The sequence below is a fragment of the Oncorhynchus clarkii genome, chromosome 1, assembly GCF_045791955.1.
Source record: "Oncorhynchus clarkii lewisi isolate Uvic-CL-2024 chromosome 1, UVic_Ocla_1.0, whole genome shotgun sequence".
NCBI lineage: Eukaryota > Metazoa > Chordata > Actinopteri > Salmoniformes > Salmonidae > Oncorhynchus > Oncorhynchus clarkii.
The window spans coordinates 68,794,778-68,815,799 of record NC_092147.1 but is presented as its reverse complement, the minus strand read 5'-3'; the positions used below and the strand labels follow the sequence as shown (position 1 = coordinate 68,815,799).

At 46.0% G+C, this 21,022-nt stretch overlaps 1 protein-coding gene across 4 annotated transcripts in view; it reads right to left on the bottom strand.

Moving 5' to 3' along the window:
• Positions 1 to 21,022, bottom strand: part of LOC139411371 (bifunctional heparan sulfate N-deacetylase/N-sulfotransferase 2-like) — a 185,814-nt gene that overhangs the window by 7,064 nt on the left and 157,728 nt on the right. For all 4 annotated transcript variants that reach the window (XM_071157654.1, XM_071157663.1, XM_071157672.1 and 1 more), the window contains 5 exons: positions 17,835 to 17,886; positions 13,716 to 15,461; positions 4,116 to 4,203; positions 3,863 to 4,017; positions 2,811 to 2,996 (listed from right to left, as the gene is read on the bottom strand). In XM_071157654.1, the coding sequence (XP_071013755.1) occupies positions 2,811 to 2,996; positions 3,863 to 4,017; positions 4,116 to 4,203; positions 13,716 to 14,738 (1,452 nt within the window). In that variant the 5' untranslated portion in view covers positions 14,739 to 15,461; positions 17,835 to 17,886. The remainder of the gene's footprint in view (positions 1 to 2,810; positions 2,997 to 3,862; positions 4,018 to 4,115; positions 4,204 to 13,715; positions 15,462 to 17,834; positions 17,887 to 21,022) is intronic.

Below are 21,022 nucleotides of genomic sequence, written 5' to 3'. Positions count from 1 at the left end.
CGGTATTTTTGGATACCGATTTGGCGGATTTTTAATTTATTTTTTATTTTACATCTTTAACCTTTATTTAACTAGGCAAGTCCGTTAAGAACACATTCTTATTTTCAATGACAGCCTAGGAACGGTGGGTTAACCGCCTCGTTCAGGGGCAGAACGACAGATTTTCACCTTGTCAGCTCGGGGGACCAATCTTGCAACCTTACAGTTAACTCTTCCAACGCTCTAACCACCTGCCGAGAGGCACTCCCACGAGGACTCTGCCTGTTACGCGAATGCAGTAAGCCAAGGTAAATTGCTAGCTAGCATTAACCTTCTTTAAAAAAACAATCAATCATAATCACTAGTTAACTACACATGGTTGATGATATTACAAGTTTATCTAGCGTTTCCTGCGTTGCATATAATCGATGCGGTGCGTATCGTTGCTCCAATGTGTACCTAACCATAAACATCAATGCCTTTCTTAAAATCAATACACAGAAGTATATATTTTTAAACCTGCATATGTAGCTAAAATAAATCCAGGTTAGCAGGCAATATTAACCAGGTGAAATTGTGTCACTTCTCTTGCTTTCATTGCACGCAGAGTCAGTGTATATGCAACAGTTTGGGCCGCCTAATTTGCCAGAATTTTACGTAATTATGACATAACATTGAAGGTTGTGCAATGTAACAGGAATATTGAGACTTATGGATGCCACCCGTTAAAATACGATTTGATAGAGCAGTCTGACTGAGTGGTGGTAGGCAGCAGCAGGCTCGTAAGCATTCATTCAAACAGCACTTTTGTGTGTTTTTCCAGCAGCTCTTCGTCGTGCGTCAAGCATTGCGCTGTTTATGACTTCAAGCCTATCAACTCCCGAGATTAGGCTTGTGTAACCGATGTGAAATGGCTAGCTAGTTAGCGGGGTGTGCGCTAATAGCGTCACTCGCTCTGAGACTTGGAGTGGTTGTTCCCATTGCTCTGCATGGGCAACACTGCTTCGAGGGTGGCTGCTGTCGATGTGTTCCTGGTTCGAGCCCAGGTAGGAGCGAGGAGAGGGACGGAAGCTATACTGTTACACTGGCAATACTAAAGTGCCTATATGAACATCCAATAGTCAAAGGTTAATGAAATACAAATGGTATAGAGAGAAATAGTCCTATAATTCCTATAATAAGTACAACCTAAAACTTCTTACCTGGGAATATTGAAGACTCATGTTAAAAGGAACCACCAGCTTTCATATGTTCTCATGTTCTGAGCAAGGAACTTAAATGTTAGCTTTCTTACATGGCACATATTGCACTTTTACTTTCTTCTCCAACACTTTGTTATTGCATTATTTAAACCAAATTGAACATGTTTCATTATTTATTTGAGGCTAAATTGATTTAATTTATGTATTATATTAAGTTAAAATAAATGTTAATTCAGTATTGCTGTAATTGTCATTATTACAAATAATAAAAAAAATTAGGCAGATTAATCGGTATCGACTTTTTTTGGTACTCCAATAATCGGTATCGGCGTTGAAAAATCATAATCGGTCGACCTCTACTTTACATATGCTAAATAACATATTTGGGAAATCTGTTTTGATTTAGAATGGACCATTATCATGCACCTGTATCGAAACAGGGCAACGTGAAAAAAATACATGTTAAATAGCGAATGGAGGACGCCTTTCCCCGTGGTTTATTTTCTACTGCCAGCCAGGTAGGCTATACTATTGTTGTAAATATAAACAATGTGCTTAATATTAGGAAAGTTGAGAAATAAATATAGTAGGCCTAGCCTATAGAAAGCTGATGGGATCCTCCTCTTTTTAGTAGAGGCCATCACTTTATTTTCTCGCACAATTGCATAGCCTATAGAAATGTTGGGCAACATGAGCTCTCATTAACTGTTTGATTAGATTTTTGATTACATTTGCATTGATGTCAGAGTGATTAGAGGGATAATAGAGTGCTGAGTACCAGGCAGTTAATACGTTTGGTAGGCTACTAATAACCATCAGCATCATCAAAGCTTGGAGAAGCCTAATTACCATGAATAAACCATCACATGGAATTTGACTGCCAGTTATACACTCACCGCAACAGCGCTGATATGAGCTCACTGCATGCAAGCGAGCTAGCAAGCCAAGCAATCCACAGCTGGATAAAGCCTATGCAACAACTATCTCGCCAGTAACGTCTATTTAAAAAAAAAAAATGGTTTGAAAGAGTTGGCCTGCTGGCTGTTTAGAAGATGTTAGCTAATGTTAGCAGACACCCAAATCACTCATTTCCTAACAGGCCAAGCAGAGGCAAAAAAAAAGCAGAAAAGCTGCTTAATTATACGTTTTTGGAAAGACATTATTGAGATACATTACATGACCAAACGTATATGGACACCTGCTCGTCAAACATCTCATTCCAAAATCATAGGCATTAATATGGATTTGGTCCCACGGGGGCATTGTCATGCTGAAACAAGAAGGGCCTTCCCCTAATTGTTATCACAAAGTTGGAAGCACAGAATCGTCTAGAATGTCATTGTATGATGTAGCATTAAGATTCCCCTTCACTGGAACTAAGGGGCCTAGCCCGAACCATGAAAAACAGCCCCAGACCAGTATTCCTCCTCCACCAAACTTTAAAGTTGGCACAAGCTATACATTTGGGCAGGTTGCGTTCTCCTGGCATACACCAAACCCAGATTTGTCTGTCAGACTGCCGGATGGTGAAGCGTGATTCATCCCTCCAGAGTCCAATGGCGGCGAGCTTTAAACCACAGTTCATCACTTAACAAACTGATTAACTGCCATGACTAACAGTAGACTGACCTGGATGCCACTGTGGATGAAGCCCCTGCGGTAGCGGGCAGGTCTGAGGTGGGGGTACTCCTCTGTGCTGGTCACCTTGATTCCCCACACTGACTTCCAGGCCTCGTACAGCTGGCTGTGGACAGGGTAGACACCCGAGTGGTGGGGGGCCACAGCATAGCCCATGTCTGTAGGGATCCCATGCTCCTGGAGAGGAAGAGAGGGGGGGTAGAGATAGAGTGAGAGACAGATGGATATTAGTAGTGTCTAGGGACAGGAAAGGACACCAGGAACAAATTACAATAACAAAACGTGATTAAATGGACATTTTATTGAACCATGAATGAGTCACCGTCTGCTTCAAAACAAACACGCAGCAGAAAAAAAGAATGTGCAGCTCCTCCACTGGAGGGCGACATTGCCCTGCTCTGTCCACAGACCACTCCACACTGCTAAATAAGAAACAGTCAGGAAGCTCAGCAGGAGCCTAAATCCTTTAGAGAGCAACAAAAATTCATCCAAATCTTAATGTATGGTGGCACCGTGCCACTGTGCCCCTCGCTGGAAAAACACAGTGTTGGGAACACTTGAGGGATTGGTGTTTGTTCAGCTCAGTTGAGACAGTGTGTATCCTTCCTAAGGAGAAGCTATGGAGAGCTGTTTGAAGGATCCTCTCCCCTGACCGCTCAGAGATGCTCTCCGTCAGTGTCAGCCAGCAAAGACATCTGTAAGGCAGCAGGGATTACTGAGAGGGGACGTGGTGTTGGTTAGTATTCACCTCACACACACACTGACACCGTCTGCTCGCTGGGCCCAGCCCCTTGGCTCCCAATGCCACTCACTACATCAACAAGGCAGCCTTGGGGGCATCTTTAGCCTCAATGTCTGGGAGCCTTGTTACCGTGGTTTATTGTAATCGCGAACAAGGAAACATCTACAACGGCCAGCATACAGGAATCCAATTACCACTCACCATCTGGATCAACACGGCCATAACTACAGCATGCATCTTACTAGACAGAGCTATCGTATGATTATGATGTTAGGTATCGACAGACTGGAAGCCCAATCACCTGGGCAAACAGCATGTTGAGCCTCATCTGTTCAGCCAGCACGCTGACGTTGTGGAACAGGTGGGGCTGCATGTGACTCCACATGTGGGGGAACCACCAGAACTCCTTTCTGTGTCTTAGCAGCATGTCATCTCCCCGGTCCTCCTCGTCTGTGCCTGGGGGGGGGGGGGGGGGGTACAGGGAGTTTCTTCATGACACTCTCCAACTCAAAATCTACAGTGACGTGTGTTTTCACTTCGAGATGCTCTCTTACCTGTGTGGTAGAACTTTCCAGAGAAGCCGAGGTTAAAGGTGAAATCAGGGACCAGCGTTCGCAGCTTGTTTTGAGTATTGAGCAAGGCCTGCAAACGAGGACATGACAGAGGAATGGGAATTAGTCACAATTGCAGTTATTATCTTTAAAAACTATAATGTTGCTGACAAACCTATTTTTTTCTTAACCACTAGATGGCGAAATAACTCTTGGACATAAACTGCAGATGCATCATTCAAGTGAAGAATACAGACATGGAACAGACATGGGACGACATGAATAAAATCAGAACATATCTAGGTAGCCACAAGTGTGAAAGAATGAGCAGATGTTGGGGTTATTGTACAGACTGAAATGGGATTCCAAAGCAAACCCACGGAGTCCTGTTCAACAAATTCCCCAAACCTTCACACTTTATCAGCTATATCAGATGATTACAGCAGCATCCATATACAAATCACAGAATGAGGAAAGAGATAGCTGCTCTGCCTCCACAAATCAACCCAGAGCTATGCACTGTACCTCTGGGAGAGAGATAGCGGCTGTACCTGATAAGAGATACAATCGCTGACTTATTTAAAGGGGACTGATGTCCTTGAGCATGTGCACACACTTTGTTTTTCTTGCCGATTAGGATGAATGTCTGTGTGTTTGTGCGGTCTGTGTGTTTGTGCGGTCTGTGTGTTTGTGCAATATGATCCATGTCTCAGTATTGGCTGCCTGGGACCTTAGGTTTGCTGATGGAGAGACAAATGTGTCCCCACAGACAGATCAAGCGATATTTCATGTCTGATGACAAGCGGTGATCAGTAACTGAACTGTCTGCACCACAACAACCGATCGTCTTTCAAAAAGGAGAGGAGAGAGGCTACTGGACAGGGTGGTGTGGTATGGAGCATATGCCTGGGTGATGTCCTGTGGGGACACACAGACCTTTGTGCCAGCCTGGTAAAGAGGGGTCAGAGTAAGGAGGGCTGGGGTAGGCAGAAGGGCAGACAGACAGAGGGGTGGGGGCATAAGGGTAGGTCAGGGGCTCTGGTTAGTCACCATGGCAACTGATCTTCACCGTCTGTGCCAAGTACAGAGAGCCGACAAGGAGGTGAGAAGAGCTCTTTGTATTTCCTCTTTGACTGCCTTATCAAATGAATGCCTACAGATCACTGACCTCAATATCCTTGAATTTCCCCATGTCTTTAGAAACAAATCGAAGGACATTGTGAATGCCCGGGTTGGCTTAAAAGCCTTAACCTGCAGTGATGATCTGACTGAAGCCTCTGGGCATAGACTGACCATACCCTAGACCAGTGGTTCCCAAACTGTGGGGGGAACTCAGTCAGGCTTTAAACAGATTCTTGAAAGTTGACAGAACGCACAATGTGCAATTTTGAAATTGGGTGGTACATTGTCAGTCACTGCATACCTTAGAGAGCTATATATTTGTCAGAAATGTCCATATCAACTAACCCATGTTTTTTTATTATTTTTTATTAGATATTGTTGTAATTTATTTGTCACTCAAATATCACTTGATTACACATTAGACATGCCAAAATGTATAGAATTGCAAGACAATTTGCTTTAAAACTGCTATATTTTCTTTGCAATCCATTACAAAATGTGTACAATTGCAGGAAATAAGCTTTAAACCCGCAAAATTCTCTCCACCTACAAGAGGGGTGGTAACAGTTAGTCAAAAACAGTGCTTGTGCACATATAAATATATATGTTGCTTGTGCACATAGAAATATATGTTGCTTGTGCACATAGAAATATATGTTGCTTGTGCACATAGAAATATATGTTGCTTGTGCACATAGAAATATATGTTGCTTGTGCACATAGAAATATATGTTGCTTGTGCACATAGAAATATATGTTGCTTGTGCACATAGAAATATATGTTGCTTGTGCACATAGAAATAGATGTTGCTTGTGCACATAGAAATATATGTTGCTTGTGCACATAGAAATATATGTTGCTTGTGCACATAGAAATATATGTTGCTTGTGCACATAGAAATAGATGTTGCTTGTGCACATAGAAATAGATGTTGCACGTGCGCTCGTGTGCAGCGGGGTGCGCAGGATGTTCCCCAAATGCTGGAAGGGTGAAAAGGTTTGGGAACCCCTGCCTGGCCCAGGCCTGAACTAGACTTGATCTAGTTCCAAGATGGCGTAGCAGTAGGACGTATTGTCGTGTCGTGTCCCTTGTATATATCGTTTGTTTTCGTTTTTTTTTTCTTCACATATCTTTAAAACTTTTTGCTGAACCTCAACTTCTTCTAAATACTCTCCTGCAACCTGCCTCACCCAACGTAGCTATTTTTCCTAAAGTATTTATATTTACTTCGGACCTGGAACCCCTCAACTGAAGCTAGCCAACTAACTACCAGCTTCAGCAAAACATTGCTAGCGGTCTTCAGCTAACCGGTCATCAGCTAACCTTTAGCTCGGAAAGCTCTCGCCAGTTCGAACAACGCGACTCTAACCAGAGCATAACGGACCTATTTATTATTTTATTTGTATTTATTTTTCATCCCCGGATTCCCATCGCAAACGGAACATTTTGAGCTCCTGGGCTACAATATCCAGACCCACGACCGGTCCATCGATGTCACCGCATGAAGAGGAATAAACAGATACCCCCATCGCGACGTCCCCAAAGGCTAACTCTCTAGCCCTTGCTATCTCCTTGCTTGCAAATTCGGCCTGCTAACTGCTAGCTTGTTTAGCCCGGTCCGCTAACTGCTACCGTGTTTAGCACCGTCTACTAACTGTTAGCTTGTTAGCACAGGCCTGCTAACCGTCTGAATCGCCGCGTCCCATACACTCACTGAACCCATATTTACTTTCTATCCCTTTTCGATTTTTAATTTGTTTATACCTCCCGGTAACCTGCCTCACCCAATGTGATACGGAACCGCTATTATCTTTACATTTTTAGAACACACTCAAGAACCTCCAGAAGCTAACCAGCTAACTGGCTACAAGCTATTTAGTCATTGTTAGTTTTCTAACCTGGATAACACTCGCCAGTCCAGCTTCCCTGCCCCATCCACCGCTGCCCCTTGGACACTGATCACTTGGCTACATAGCTGATGCATGCTGGACTGTCCATTAATCACGGTAATCCATTCTGCTTGTTTATGTTTTATCTGTCGGCCCCAGCCGCACTTAGGCTCTGTGTGTAGTTAATCCGACCCTCTCTGCCTAATCAATCGCCATTCTACCTGCTGTTGTTGTGCTAGCTGATTAGCTGTTGTTGTCTCACCTACTGTTTTAGCTAGCTCTCCCAATTCAACACCTGTGATTACTGTATGCCTCGCTGTATGTCTCTCTCAAATGTCAATATGCCTTGTATACTGTTGTGCAGGTTAGTTATCATTGTTTTAGTTTACAATGGAGCCCCTAGTTCCACTCTTTATACCCCTGATACCTCCTTTGTCCCACCCCCCACACATGCGGTGACCTCACCCATTACAACCAGCATGTCCAGAGATACAACCTCTCTCATCATCACCCAGTGCCTGGGCTTACCTCCGCTGTACCCGCACCCCACCATACCCCTGTTTGCGCATTATGCCCTGAATATATTCTACCATGCCCAGAAACCTGCTCCTCTTATTCTCTGTCCCCAACGCCCTAGGCGACCAGTTTTGATAGCCTTCAGCCGCACCCTCATACTACTCCTTCTCTGTTCCGCGGGTGATGTGGAGGTAAACCCAGGCCCTGCATGTCCCCAGGCACCCTCATTTGTTGACTTCTGTGATCGAAAAAGCCTTGGTTTCATGCATGTCAACATCAGAAGCCTCCTCCCTAAGTTTGTCTTACTCACTGCTCTAGCACACTCTGCTAACCCTGATGTCCTTGCCGTGTCTGAATCCTGGCTCAGGAAGGCCACCAAAAATTCTGAGATTTCCATACCCAACTATAACATCTTCCGTCAAGATAGAACTGCCAAAGGAGGAGGAGTTGCAGTCTACTGCAGAGATAGCCTGCAAAGTAATGTCATACTTTCCAGGTCCATACCCAAACAGTTCGAACTACTAATTTTGAAAATTACTCTCTCCAGAAATAAGTCTCTCACTGTTGCCGCCTGCTACCGACCCCCCTCAGCTCCCAGCTGTGCCCTGGACACCATTTGTGAATTGATCGCCCCCCATCTAGCTTCAGAGTTTGTTCTGTTAGGTGACCTAAACTGGGATATGCTTAACACCCCGGCAGTCCTACAATCTAAGCTAGATGCCCTCAATCTCACTCAAATCATCAAGGAACCCACCAGGTACAACCCTAACTCTGTAAACAAGGGCACCCTCATTGACGTCATCCTGACCAACTGGCCCTCCAAATACACCTCCGCTGTCTTCAACCAGGATCTCAGCGATCACTGCCTCATTGCCTGTATCCGCTACGGAGCCGCAGTCAAACGACCACCCCTCATCACTGTCAAACGCTCCCTAAAACACTTCTGTGAGCAGGCCTTTCTAATCGACTTGGCCCGGGTATCCTGGAAGGACATTGACCTCATCCCGTCAGTTGAGGATGCCTGGTCTTTCTTTAAAAGTAACTTCCTCACCATTTTAGATAAGCATGCTCCGTTCAAAAAATGCATAACTAAGAACAGATATAGCCCCTGGTTCACTCCAGACCTGAATGCCCTCGACCAGCACAAAAACATCCTGTGGCGGACTGCACTAACATCGAACAGTCCCCGCGATATGCAACTGTTCAGGGAAGTCAGGAACCAATACACACAGTCAGTCAGGAAAGCTAAAGCCAACTTCTTCAGGCAGAAGTTTGCATCCTGTAGCTCCAACTCCAAAAAGTTCTGGGACACTGTGAAGTCCATGGAGAACAAGAGCACCTCCTCCCAGCTGCCCACTGCACTGAGGCTAGGTAACACGGTCACCACCGATAAATCCATGATTATCGAAAACTTCAACAAGCATTTCTCAACGGCTGGCCATGCCTTCCGCCTGGCTACTCCAACCTCGGCCAACAGCTCCCCCCGCAGCTACTCGCCCAAGCCTCTCCAGGTTCTCCTTTACCCAAATCCAGATAGCAGATGTTCTGAAAGAGCTGCAAAACCTGGACCCGTACAAATCAGCTGGGCTTGACAATCTGGACCCTCTATTCCTGAAACTATCCGCCGCCATTGTCGCAACCCCTATTACCAGCCTGTTCAACCTCTCTTTCATATCGTCTGAGATCCCCAAGGATTGGAAAGCTGCCGCAGTCATCCCCCTCTTCAAAGGGGGCGACACCCTGGACCCAAATTGTTACAGACCAATATCCATCCTGCCCTGCCTATCTAAGGTCTTCGAAAGCCAAGTCAACAAACAGATCACTGACCATCTTGAATCCCACCGTACCTTCTCCGCTGTGCAATCTGGTTTCCGAGCCGGTCACGGGTGTAGCTCAGCCACGCTCAAGGTACTAAACGATATCATAACCGCCATCGATAAAAGACAGTACTGTGCAGCCGTCTTCATAGACCTTGCCAAGGCTTTCGACTCTGTCAATCACCGTATTCTTATTGGCAGACTCAGTAGCCTCGGTTTTTCGGATGACTGCCTTGCCTGGTTCACCAATTACTTTGCAGACAGAGTTCAGTGTGTCAAATCGGAGGGCATGCTGTCCGGTCCTCTGGCAGTCTCTATGGGGGTGCCACAGGGTTCAATTCTCGGGCCGACTCTTTTCTCTGTATATATCAATGATGTTTCTCATGCTGCGGGCGATTCCCTGATCCACCTCTACGCAGACGACACCATTCTATATACTTCCGGCCCGTCCTTGGACACTGTGCTATCTAACCTCCAAACGAGCTTCAATGCCATACAGCACTCCTTCCGTGGCCTCCAACTGCTCTTAAACGCTAGTAAAACCAAATGCATGCTTTTCAACCGTTCGCTGCCTGCACCCGCACGCCTGACCAGCATCACCACCCTGGATGGTTCCGACCTTGAATATGTGGACATCTATAAGTACCTAGGTGTCTGGCTAGACTCTAAACTCTCCTTCCAGACCCATATCAAACATCTCCAATCGAAAATCAAATCAAGAGTCGGCTTTCTATTCCGCAACAAAGCCTCCTTCACTCACGCCGCCAAACTTACCCTAGTAAAACTGACTATCCTACCGATCCTCGACTTCGGCGATGTCATCTACAAAATTGCTTCCAACACTCTACTCAGCAAACTGGATGCAGTTTATCACAGTGCCATCCGTTTTGTCACTAAAGCACCTTATACCACCCACCACTGCGACTTGTATGCTCTAGTCGGCTGGCCCTCGCTACATATTCGTCGCCAGACCCACTGGCTCCAGGTCATCTACAAGTCCATGCCAGGTAAAGCTCCGCCTTATCTCAGTTCACTGGTTACGATGGCAACACCCATCCGTAGCACGCGCTCCAGCAGGTGTATCTCACTGATCATCCCTAAAGCCAACACCTCATTTGGCCGCCTTTCGTTCCAGTTCTCTGCTGCCTGTGATTGGAACGAATTGCAAAAATCGCTGAAGTTGGAGACTTTTATCTCCCTCACCAACTTCAAACATCTGCTATCTGAGCAGCTAACCGATCGCTGCAGCTGTACATAGTCTATTGGTAAATAGCCCACCCATTTTCACCTACCTCATCCCCATACTGTTTTTATTTATTTATTTTTCTGCTCTTTTGCACACCAATATCTCTACCTGTACATAACCATCTGATCATTTATCACTCCAGTGTTAATCTGCATAATTGTAATTATTTGCCTACCTTCTCATGCCTTTTGCACACAATGTATATATAGACTCCCCTTTTTTTCTACTGTGTTATTGACTTGTTAATTGTTTACTCCATGTGTAACTCTGTGTTGTCTGTTCACACTGCTATGCCTTATCTTGGCCAGGTCGCAGTTGCAAATGAGAACTTGTTCTCAACTAGCCTACCTGGTTAAATAAAGGTGAAATAAAATAAATAAAAAAAATAGGAGGAGGATAAGAGGACATGGTCAATTGCAAACAGCAGCTGCCATTTACCATGAGGACAGAGATCTAGAAATGCCTGTTTGAAATGCTGAGGTGACCGAGTACCCATCCAACCAAATTCAACCATCAACCAAGCAAGTAGAATACAGCTGAGATGCAGGAGTCAACAGTGTCTAACATAGCATAGAAAAGTGAACGTGGTTATGCATGTATGTGCGTGGTGTGTGTGTGTGTGTGTGTGTGTAAATCAGCTTTAGTGCTTAAGAGTCAGTGCAGTGCTGAGGTTGCACCCAGAGTGAGAATAATAGACAAGATTAGTGGTCCATTAGCCATGCCCTGTTTGTGCCCCGTTACTCGCCTCACAACTGCTTGCGGTGATTAAAGCCGCTTTGCTCAACCAGAGGCCAGGTGGTAGGGGTAGTTAGACAACACTGCGGTAAATAAAGTCGAGCCTACATGGCAACGACCACAATGTTTAACACCACGTCAGGGCAGGCGGAAGAAAAATTCTAACCAACCTCTGTGACACCTCAAAATGTTAATAGGATCAACATGGTTGGTTGCAATGAACTACAGATGATTAACAGGGTCCCCAAAGAGCAATACATGTTTATCATGCTTTTTACATCCACTTTAGTAGAGAATTTAGGTGATTTAACTTCAAAATGGCAATATCTTAATGCTGCACAAGACAACTGTCCGGATCAATATACAATTTTCAAAATATATTTTTTGTTGTTGTTGCTAGGCAGCGTTGGCTTTCGCTAGTCGGCTGTACCTGTGCTAAAACGCTGTTATTTTTCATCCTATAGCTTGTTTCCCATCTTCTTTTTAAATAGTGAGCCAACATGTTTTCAGCACTTATTTACATGACTGATGAAAACATGCTCGCTGTCTCTCTGCAGCAGACAAATGGTGAGCAATATGTCTGGAACATCAAATCACAATAACATCCCAGTATCGAATCACAATACACGTAGAATAGTGAGAATCACAATACACGTAGAATAGTGAGAATCACAATACACGTAGAATAGTGAGAATCACAATACACATGAGAATCACAATACACATAGAATAGTGAGAATCACAATACACGTAGAATAGTGAGAATCACAATACACGTAGAATAGTGAGAATTACAATACACGTAGAATAGTGAGAATCACAATACACGTAGAATAGTGAGAATCACAATACACGTAGAATAGTGAGAATCACAATACACGTAGAATAGTGAGAATCACAATACACGTAGAATAGTGAGAATCACAATACATATCGTATTGCCACTTAAGTATTGTGAAAATATCGTATCGTGAGGTCCATGGCAATTCCCAGCCCGAGTGGAAATGTTATTTGAAAAGTCATCAAATACATTTCAGCATCTTTAACACATTAGAAAGTGGTAAGTGGTTCCATTGACTTGATGCTCTAGAGACCAAGCAGGCTAATTCCTTTCAGAGAAGACCACTTCTGTTTAGAAGATTGAGGTGAGAAAAAAAATCAATGGGCCATTCTTCTGACTACACCAGCCTGGCTGTTCTATTCTGTGCTCCACAATGAATCCATATACCTGTAATGTAATGTTGTTTTCTCCGTTAAGCTACGGCCTCAAGAGCATGCATGTACCTGCCTCGGCTGCCTGAGACGTCAAACGGCCTATTAGTCATCATTTCCACAGGAGCAATTAACCCGAAACGTCTCATCGGTGGTGTGATGACTAAACACTGTGGCAGTGCCAACAGTACTTTTCTCCCTCCATATGCCCTTACTTATGCAACCGCCTGGTTCCAACCTTGTCAGGCTGAATTGATGACAGGCTCATTAACTGGCTGATTGACTTGTGGGAGCCCTTGCTGAAGCGACAAGTTCGCTCCCTTGTCCCGCCCCCTATCACTCTCCAAACTGCATCCCTGTTGTCAGTGCAAAAGCCTAATTAATCCTCCTAATATTTCCCATTAGTTGTGTTCATTTAGTTTGATGCATTTGTCAGAGTGGCCCTCCAGGCAACACTTTTCTGCATTGCAAACTGCTGACGCGGGTTAAGTGTGTTCAACAGCTATAGAGGGTAGAGAAAAGCCATTATGAGAGCTGTGACGAACTGGAGACTCTTCCGAATCTGTTTTTGTCACTTCAAATAAGGCTTTGGTTAAGACTGGAAAAGGCATAAAGTCATCCAGGGGTGTTTTTCTCAACGTGAACTGAACTCAAGTAAATCAGGCCAATGACACACAGTAGCAGGCTAACAACCAGATAAAATAGTTAAGAGGCTAATGGCAGAAGACACCGATCCTGTTGAGATTCATCCTAATAAATGTTAGCCTTTATTAGGTCTTGCCTTAGAAACAAGTCACACACCTTACGGAGAATCACATTGGAAATCAATATGTGTCCCATGATGAGAGGAGCAGGAAAGAAGCACTTTCCTGAAAACTAAGTGGTAAATCAAAGGTTGTTTTAACAGAAACATCTATACTTGTTAAGGTAACAGGCTGAATAACCGCCTACTTTGATTTCTTACGTCATTAATAATACATCTTTACACAAGCTTTAATTACCAATGACAGTGAACCTACAGTAGGCAGAGTGTGAGAGAAACAAAGAGAGAGAGAGGGAACCCACCTCTACGTCGTTCACCTTCATGCGGGTGCCCTCCTTGCCCACGAAGATATCGTCCACGTCCACCAGCAGGTGGCGCTCCAGCGAGAGGCAGAGCCGCTTGCCCGTCAGGTAGGCGATGGCGTCCACAAACACCAGCTTGTGCAACCAGTAGGACAGGTTGTTCCCAAACAGGACCCTCTGGATGCCGTCGTGGAGCCCCAGGTCCTGGACCACGGTGGCGTGCATAGCACTGAGCGGCCCCAGGTGGGCCAGGGCATCAGAGGACTTGGTGCTGGCCAGGAGGACAGGCTCATAGGTGGAGTGGTTGGATTGGAACACGGTCCAGTCGTCCCCGGGCAGGGGGCCCTGCTCCACCTCGTTGGGTCTGGTGATGTAGAGCAGTGGGGCGTTGTTGTTGATTCGGTAATCCCTCAGGCCCAGGTGTGAGTGCAGGAAGAGAGGGAAGCCCTTAAGCTGGGCGCTGAGCAGCGAGTTCTCGTTGGCCTTGAAGAAACCGATGATGCCTACACTGTACTCCATGCAGTACTTGTCCAGCAGGTCGCGGTTCCAGGCGTCCAGGTTGACATACTTCAGCAAATTCTCGTATATGACCAGGGCGTAGCGTCCGCGGTTGCGCTCCGTTAGCGTGGGCATGTCTCCCTTCCCCGGGGCGATCTCGGTGCGGTAGCTAAAGTGGCTGGACTCCAGGATGGCTACGATCTCCTGCCCCAGCTGAGAATAGATGCTCTCTACAAACACCAGCACCACTGGGTCCGTACGAGAGTTGTCCATGGCCTTCACCTGGCGCAGCCGACCCGAGTGAGGCAGGAAGAGGGGCGCCTGCTGCCCACCTCCCACAGCCGCTGGCACCCCCCGACAGTCACTGAAGGGCAGCGGGGGGGCCTCCTTGATCTTGGGGCTGTTGCTGACGTAATAGGCCAGGAAAGCCATAGAGAAAAGGCAGAAGACAATGAGTGCCAGGATGAGGCGATGGAGCTCCAGTTGCCTGACGCCCCGCACCAGCTTCCATAGGCTGGCCACCATGGCCGCAGCACGACAGGGGCAGTGCCGGCGCAGAGCAGAAGGCAGCGCCAGGGACGAACAGCAACGGGGCACAGCAGCGGGCAGGGACACAGGAGGAGAGAGAGGGGGAGGGTTGAGCAGCAGACACGGGCACCAAGCTGTGCTGAAGGATAGCCATTTACGCTAGGTCACCGTGGCCCCCATAGCCCATGAGTCGCCTTCCGGCTTTGGCCCTGCTCGCCTTTCCACCTCTTTGGATGCACAACGCGCTGCCTGTCTGGCTGCTCCGACTCAGCCTGGGCTGGTCTCTGGGCTCCCTCTACCTCTGCACTCTCCTACCTCTCTCTCTGGCTCCCAGGCACGCCCGTCCTCAGCTCTCAGCTCTGCTACCTAAGAGGATTGGGTTTCTCCCTCTGCGTTCCTCACACACTCCTCCTCCTCCGCTCGCTCCCCTCCTCTCCTCTCGGCGGATCAGCAGTTTCTCTCCTCTCTCCTTTCCCCGTCACTGAACACCACACAGCTCCCTCGTACACACGTAAACACGGCCGTTATCAGGAGATGCTGGTTGTATCGTGGGGGTGTAGCTCCTGCTCTCAGGTTGTGTGTGTGGCAGACCTTCTGTGCGTGTGTGTTGGGTTCAGCAGAGTCTCGGCTGGGGGTTCGGCGGGCTGGGGATCAGCCTTCAACACTGCCCCCTGTGGAGGCCCAACCTGTTCATCTTGAAGGCGGCAGAGAGGAACACGCCTGAGGGAGGGGCAGAGAGAGAGAGAGAGTAGGATTAGTCAGATCACAATCCATGTTCTTGTAACCAAAATTAGTCCTCAGGATAATGTCTCATGACGACGCAAAACAGACATAGAAGATAAACAGAGACAACAGTTCTATTAAAAGTAAAAAGAAATGTTCACTTGACATTTGTCTTGGACATAGAATAATTATTTGTTTGCAAAACCGCTCAGCTAACAGCATCATAAACCAAAAGGCAGCTATAAAACCTTGCTGGTGAAACTGCCTGTCAGACTCAGTTGTTCCCTGTGGGTACACAGCGTCTCTGTGCTGACAGTGGCCCAAACCCTACAGAGAACGAGTCAACACAACCATGCAGCAGGGTCAAACTTGATGACGCTTCCATATGGCCTAAAGATTGCAGCCTTATGGTTTTTCCATTAGGTCCCCTCCCCCAACTCCAAACCAGGCCATCCCCAAAGCCCTCTATGTGTCATGAGCACTTTTTCCTCACGGAGACCAAAAATAGCCTCACCATAACCTCCATGTGTTCCCGTCCTCCTCAAATATAGCGTTACAGGTGTGGAAAGAAAACTCTGACCTTAAATGTGAATGATTATACGGCTGTGTGGGTGGCTGGGGGTACACGATCTCAAATGTGGGCCAATGCTGCAGAGCAATTAAGATTTTGTTTACGATTGCGGCTAGTCCAACACAGATGCAGGCAGGGTGCGCAATGGTAGTGCCGGAAGATGGGGGGGGGGGGGGGGGGGGGTGTCAGGGAACTCAATGCCGTGAGAGCTGTGCCCTGTCAGTGTGTTAGTAAACTGGGAAATATCTCCAGCACAAGACCTGCCTTACATTGGAGCCACTAGAGAATTAAGACAATGCATTCCACCTGCAGTGTGCTGGGTTGATTCCAATGAGCCCTCTGGGACCAGACCAGGTCAGGAGACTAGCTCAGTGGCTTTATGACTACGATACAGCAGCACTGAAACAGTGTCTCAGTCCCTGCAGGCTGGCTGGATCATTTATCACTGTGGGGGAACTGGAGGAGACCAACAAGGCGCTACAGTGCAAATATAAATATGTGGTTAAATGCAAAGAGCAAAACAAGCAGCCCATATCAGCTCGTTAGAAGAAGAAAAACGGACAAATCGAGTCCCAAGCCCAGACAAACGCTCACCACCCTGCATCATAAACAGGATACCGCGATCTATCAAAGTTACCCTGACATGATCAATGTCAACCGTGCCGCCACGCTACATTTCCTGGGCAAGCACTTAAAGGATCATTTTTCTCTCAGAAGTACTAACTAAGCCTTGGCTTTAGCAAAGGCACCTTGACAGAGAGAAACACAGACGGAGATGAACACACAGACAGACAGACAGACGACAGAGAGACAGACAGAGACAGAGTCTACAACACAGAATGGACAATGAGGAGTGAGAAAGAAAGAAATGAGCAAGAACATTAGGAAGGACAGAGAAAGGTGAGGAACTCTCATGGTGCTTCCACTCAAACCCCCCAGAACCACTCAAAGACGTGGCGCCCTGGAGTGGACCTCCCCTCTCACCGGGGGGGGGGGGGGGGGGGGACTGAGCGCATCCCTAGAAAGGAACCTCTATTCTTAGCCGGAGAAGTCTCACCTCCTTGACCACTTCCACTCCAACATGTGGGCCATTGGGAGACAAATCACAACACACAGGGTCCTCCACCCCCTCCCACAAGGGTACAGAAGCTAGGTGGATGGGTGGGGAGGAGGAAAAATGGATCAGTGTCACCTTGTACTCTGAAGTTTAGTTTTAGTTTTGTTACTATTGCTCTAGGTGGAGCGGTTGTGGTCAGACCTGGAAACATTTTTAAGAAATAAAAAGCAATGTATAACAGCTGGGTCTGTACGAACGACAGGGGTGACGCGAGTCGATATCTAGAAATCCACAAGAAATGCTTCAGTATCGGATATACAAGCATGCCACATAACCCGTTCTGAACTGCAATGACCACTCCAATCTTTTTTCAGCAACAATCTAGTGAAAAATGTCAATAGCGGTGACCGCTGTGTGTGCATAACTCGTTTACATTTCAAGAGGCACCCATTTATAAAAACAAGGGCGGAAAAGGAAACATGATCGTGTGATGAAGAGGGAGAGGGGGGGAAAGAGGTGAAGATGGAGGCGATTCAGCAGAGCAGAGATTGCTGTGCTAAATAATAGAGCCCTAATGGTGTAAGGAGAGAAGGATGTGGGGGGGGGGGGGGGGGGGCGTCGCTTTTAACAACTAGGCTAAGGCTTGGGACAGACTTGACTGAGACTCCGGGGGTAAACAAGGTATAGAAGTGGTGGTAGGTTTGAGCTGGTGTTAAGACTGGAGGAAGCTGAGAGGTCTCACCTGAAAACTGGTGTGTCGGCCTTATCTGACGGAGTCGGTCAGGCAGGGAGACCTGTGAGGGAGAGAGCAGAGAGAATACGTGAATGCAGTGCTGAGATTTTCCCGTCTAAAGAGTGGGTGTACAGGCTATCTACTATCTACATCTGCTTAGAACCCAGGCATCCTCCCATTCCACACATATGGCCTTTGGGTAAGAGAGAGCAAGATGGAAAGAGACCGAGTATTTGACCCTGAAAACAACCCCTGAGTCCCACAGGGCTCCCAGTCCCAGTGAATCTGACAGATTTTACAGCTGACATTTAAGACAGAAACCGGCCCCGAGAGCAGGGCCAGGACGATTAAGCCCAACGATGTGGAGGAGAGGGAAGTCAGCTGGTCACTGACCATTTCACACCAAGGCCGACCCAATTCATCGAGCTTCCAGCTCCTCTCCTCCTGCCTCTCTTTGTATAATAGTTTATATAGGCCGCTCCCCTCCAGGTCTCTCCTGTCAGTAGTCAGTAGTAGTGGCCCTGGGGCTATGGCCCTGAGCAGCTTATAAAGCCTAAATGCTCAGGCTGCTGACAGCTGGAGGAGCAGGCTTTGTCCGCGTTAGGCCCTCCTCACCCCAAGCCAGTCTGGCTACACAGGGGAGGGACGACTAAACTACAGAGAGAGAGAATCCCACAGACTCCCACCCTGATGCTGACTGGATCAGCAGACACACACACACAGGTTGCAGGTGGGGGGGGCAGGGTTCTCTCTCTAAGGTGTGTGCACATACACAGTGTACAAAACATTAGGAACACCTGCCCTTTCCATGACCGATTGACTAGGTGAAAGCTATGATCCCTTACTGATGTCACCTTGTTAAATCCACTTCAATCAGTGTAGATGAAGGGGAGGAGACAGGTTAGATAAGGATTCTTAAGTCTTGAGACATGGGTTGTGTATGTGTGCCATTCAGAGGGTGAATGGACAAGACAAAAGATTTAAGTGCCTTTGAACGAGTTATGGTAGTAGGTGCCAGACGCACCAGTTTGTGTTAAGCATTGGAGTCAACATTGGCTGGCATTAGAGGTCGACCGATTAATCAGAATGGCCAATTAATTAGGGCCGATTTCAAGCTTTCATATCAATCAGTCATCTGTGTTTTTGGACACAGATTATGGCCGATTATATTGCAATCCATGAGGAGACTGTGTGGCAGGCTGACCACCTGTTATGCGAGTGCAGGCAGCAAGGAGCCAAGGTAAGGTGCTAGCTAACATTAAACTTAGCATATAAAGAAGCAATCGATCTTAACATAATCACTAGTTAACTACACATGGTTGCTGATATTACTAGTTTAACTAGCTTGTCCTGCGCTGCATATAATCAATGCGGTGTCTGAAATTGTGTCACTTCTCTTGCGTTCAGTGTAAGCAGAGTCAGGGTATTTTATTTTGCCTTTATTTAACTAGGCAAGTCAGTTAAGAACAAATTCTTATTTTCAATGATGGCCTAGGAACAGTGGGTTAACTGCCTGTTCAGGGGCAGAACGACAGATTTGTACCTTGTCAGCTCGGGGATTTGAACTTGCAACCTTCCGGTTACTAGTCCAACGCTCTAACCACTAGGCTACCCTGCCGCAGCAGTTTGGGCCGCCTGGCTCGTTGCGAACTGTGTCAAGCCCATTTCTTCCTTAATTAATTTTCCAGATTTTTACATAATTATGACATAACATTGAAGGTTGTGCAATGTAACAGCAATATCTAGACTTAGGGATGCCACCCGTTCGATAAATACGGAAAGGTTCCATATTTCACTAAAATATATTATATATATATATTCTTTTTTTTCGAAATTATAGTTTCCAGATTTGACATTATTGATAACCTAAGGCTCGTATTTCTGTGTGTTTATTATATCATACTTAAGTCTATGATTTGATGTTTGATAGAGCAGTCTGACAGAGTGGTGGTAGGCAGCAGCAGGCTCGTAAGCATGAATTCAAACTGCACTTTCCTCTGTTTGCCTTTTCACAATGCTTGAGGCACAGCGCTGTTTATGACTTTATGACTAGGCTGGCAATACTATAGTGCCTATAAGAATATCCAATAGTCAAAGGTATATGAAATACAAATGGTATTGAGAGAAATAGTCCTACAATAACTACAACCTACAACTTATTAACTGGGAATCTTGAAGTGTTAAAAGGAACCACCAGCTTTCATATGTTCTCATGTTCCGAGCAAGGAACTCAAACGTTAGCTTTTTTTTTACATGGCACATACTGCACTTATAATTTCTCATTATTTAAACAATTTATTTGAGACTAAATTGATTTTATTTATGTATTATATTAAGTTAAAATAAGTGTTCATTCAGTATTGCTGTAATTGTCATTATTACAAATATTTATATTAAAAAAATTATAATAATCGGCCGATTAATCGGTATCGGCTTTTTTTGTCCTCCGATAATCTGTATTGAAAATCTAATTGAGGCTGTTCTGAGGTCAAAAGATGGGATGCAACTCAATATTACGAAGGTGTTCTTAATGTTTTGTACACTCTGTGTGTGTGTGTGTGTGTGTGCACGCACGGTGTGTGTGTGTGTGTGTGTGTAAAAGAGCGAACAAGAGAGTATATTGGGAATATATATATATATTTTTTTAACAACCTCTTCCTAAACAAGCGCCCATCTGGAACATAAATCCCAGATACAGATTTTTCCCTGAAAGAAAGGTAAGCCTTTCTCTCTCAAATCCTCTCCTTCATTTGGCTCCAGCCTGACTATAGAAGCTACAATATATAAAATGGCATGTAGATAAAGAGAGGAAATGAGGGGAATCAGACGACCTCTATCACAGGACCAGATGGGTTCCCGGGTTGGAAAGTCCCTGATAATACTTCAATCACAGAGAGCATTACAGACCAAACAAGACAGTTTCCAGACAGATCCCCTGTTATTAACTGTTAGTTAAATTATTATATTTTCTTTAGTCTATATTTGGAAATGCTGGAGCCATGTGCTTCTAGAGGAGGAGAGATACCACAGGGAAGCAGAGGGCAGAGGGAATTACAGATCTGACGATAACTGAGCTTATCAGAAAGAAAGGGTTTAAGAATGCTGCAAGATTGCATGATAATGAATAGGGCTCGGGTTTATTCATCTCTTTAAGGACCAGCATGCATCCTGTCCACTCCACTCGACTGAACCCTGAC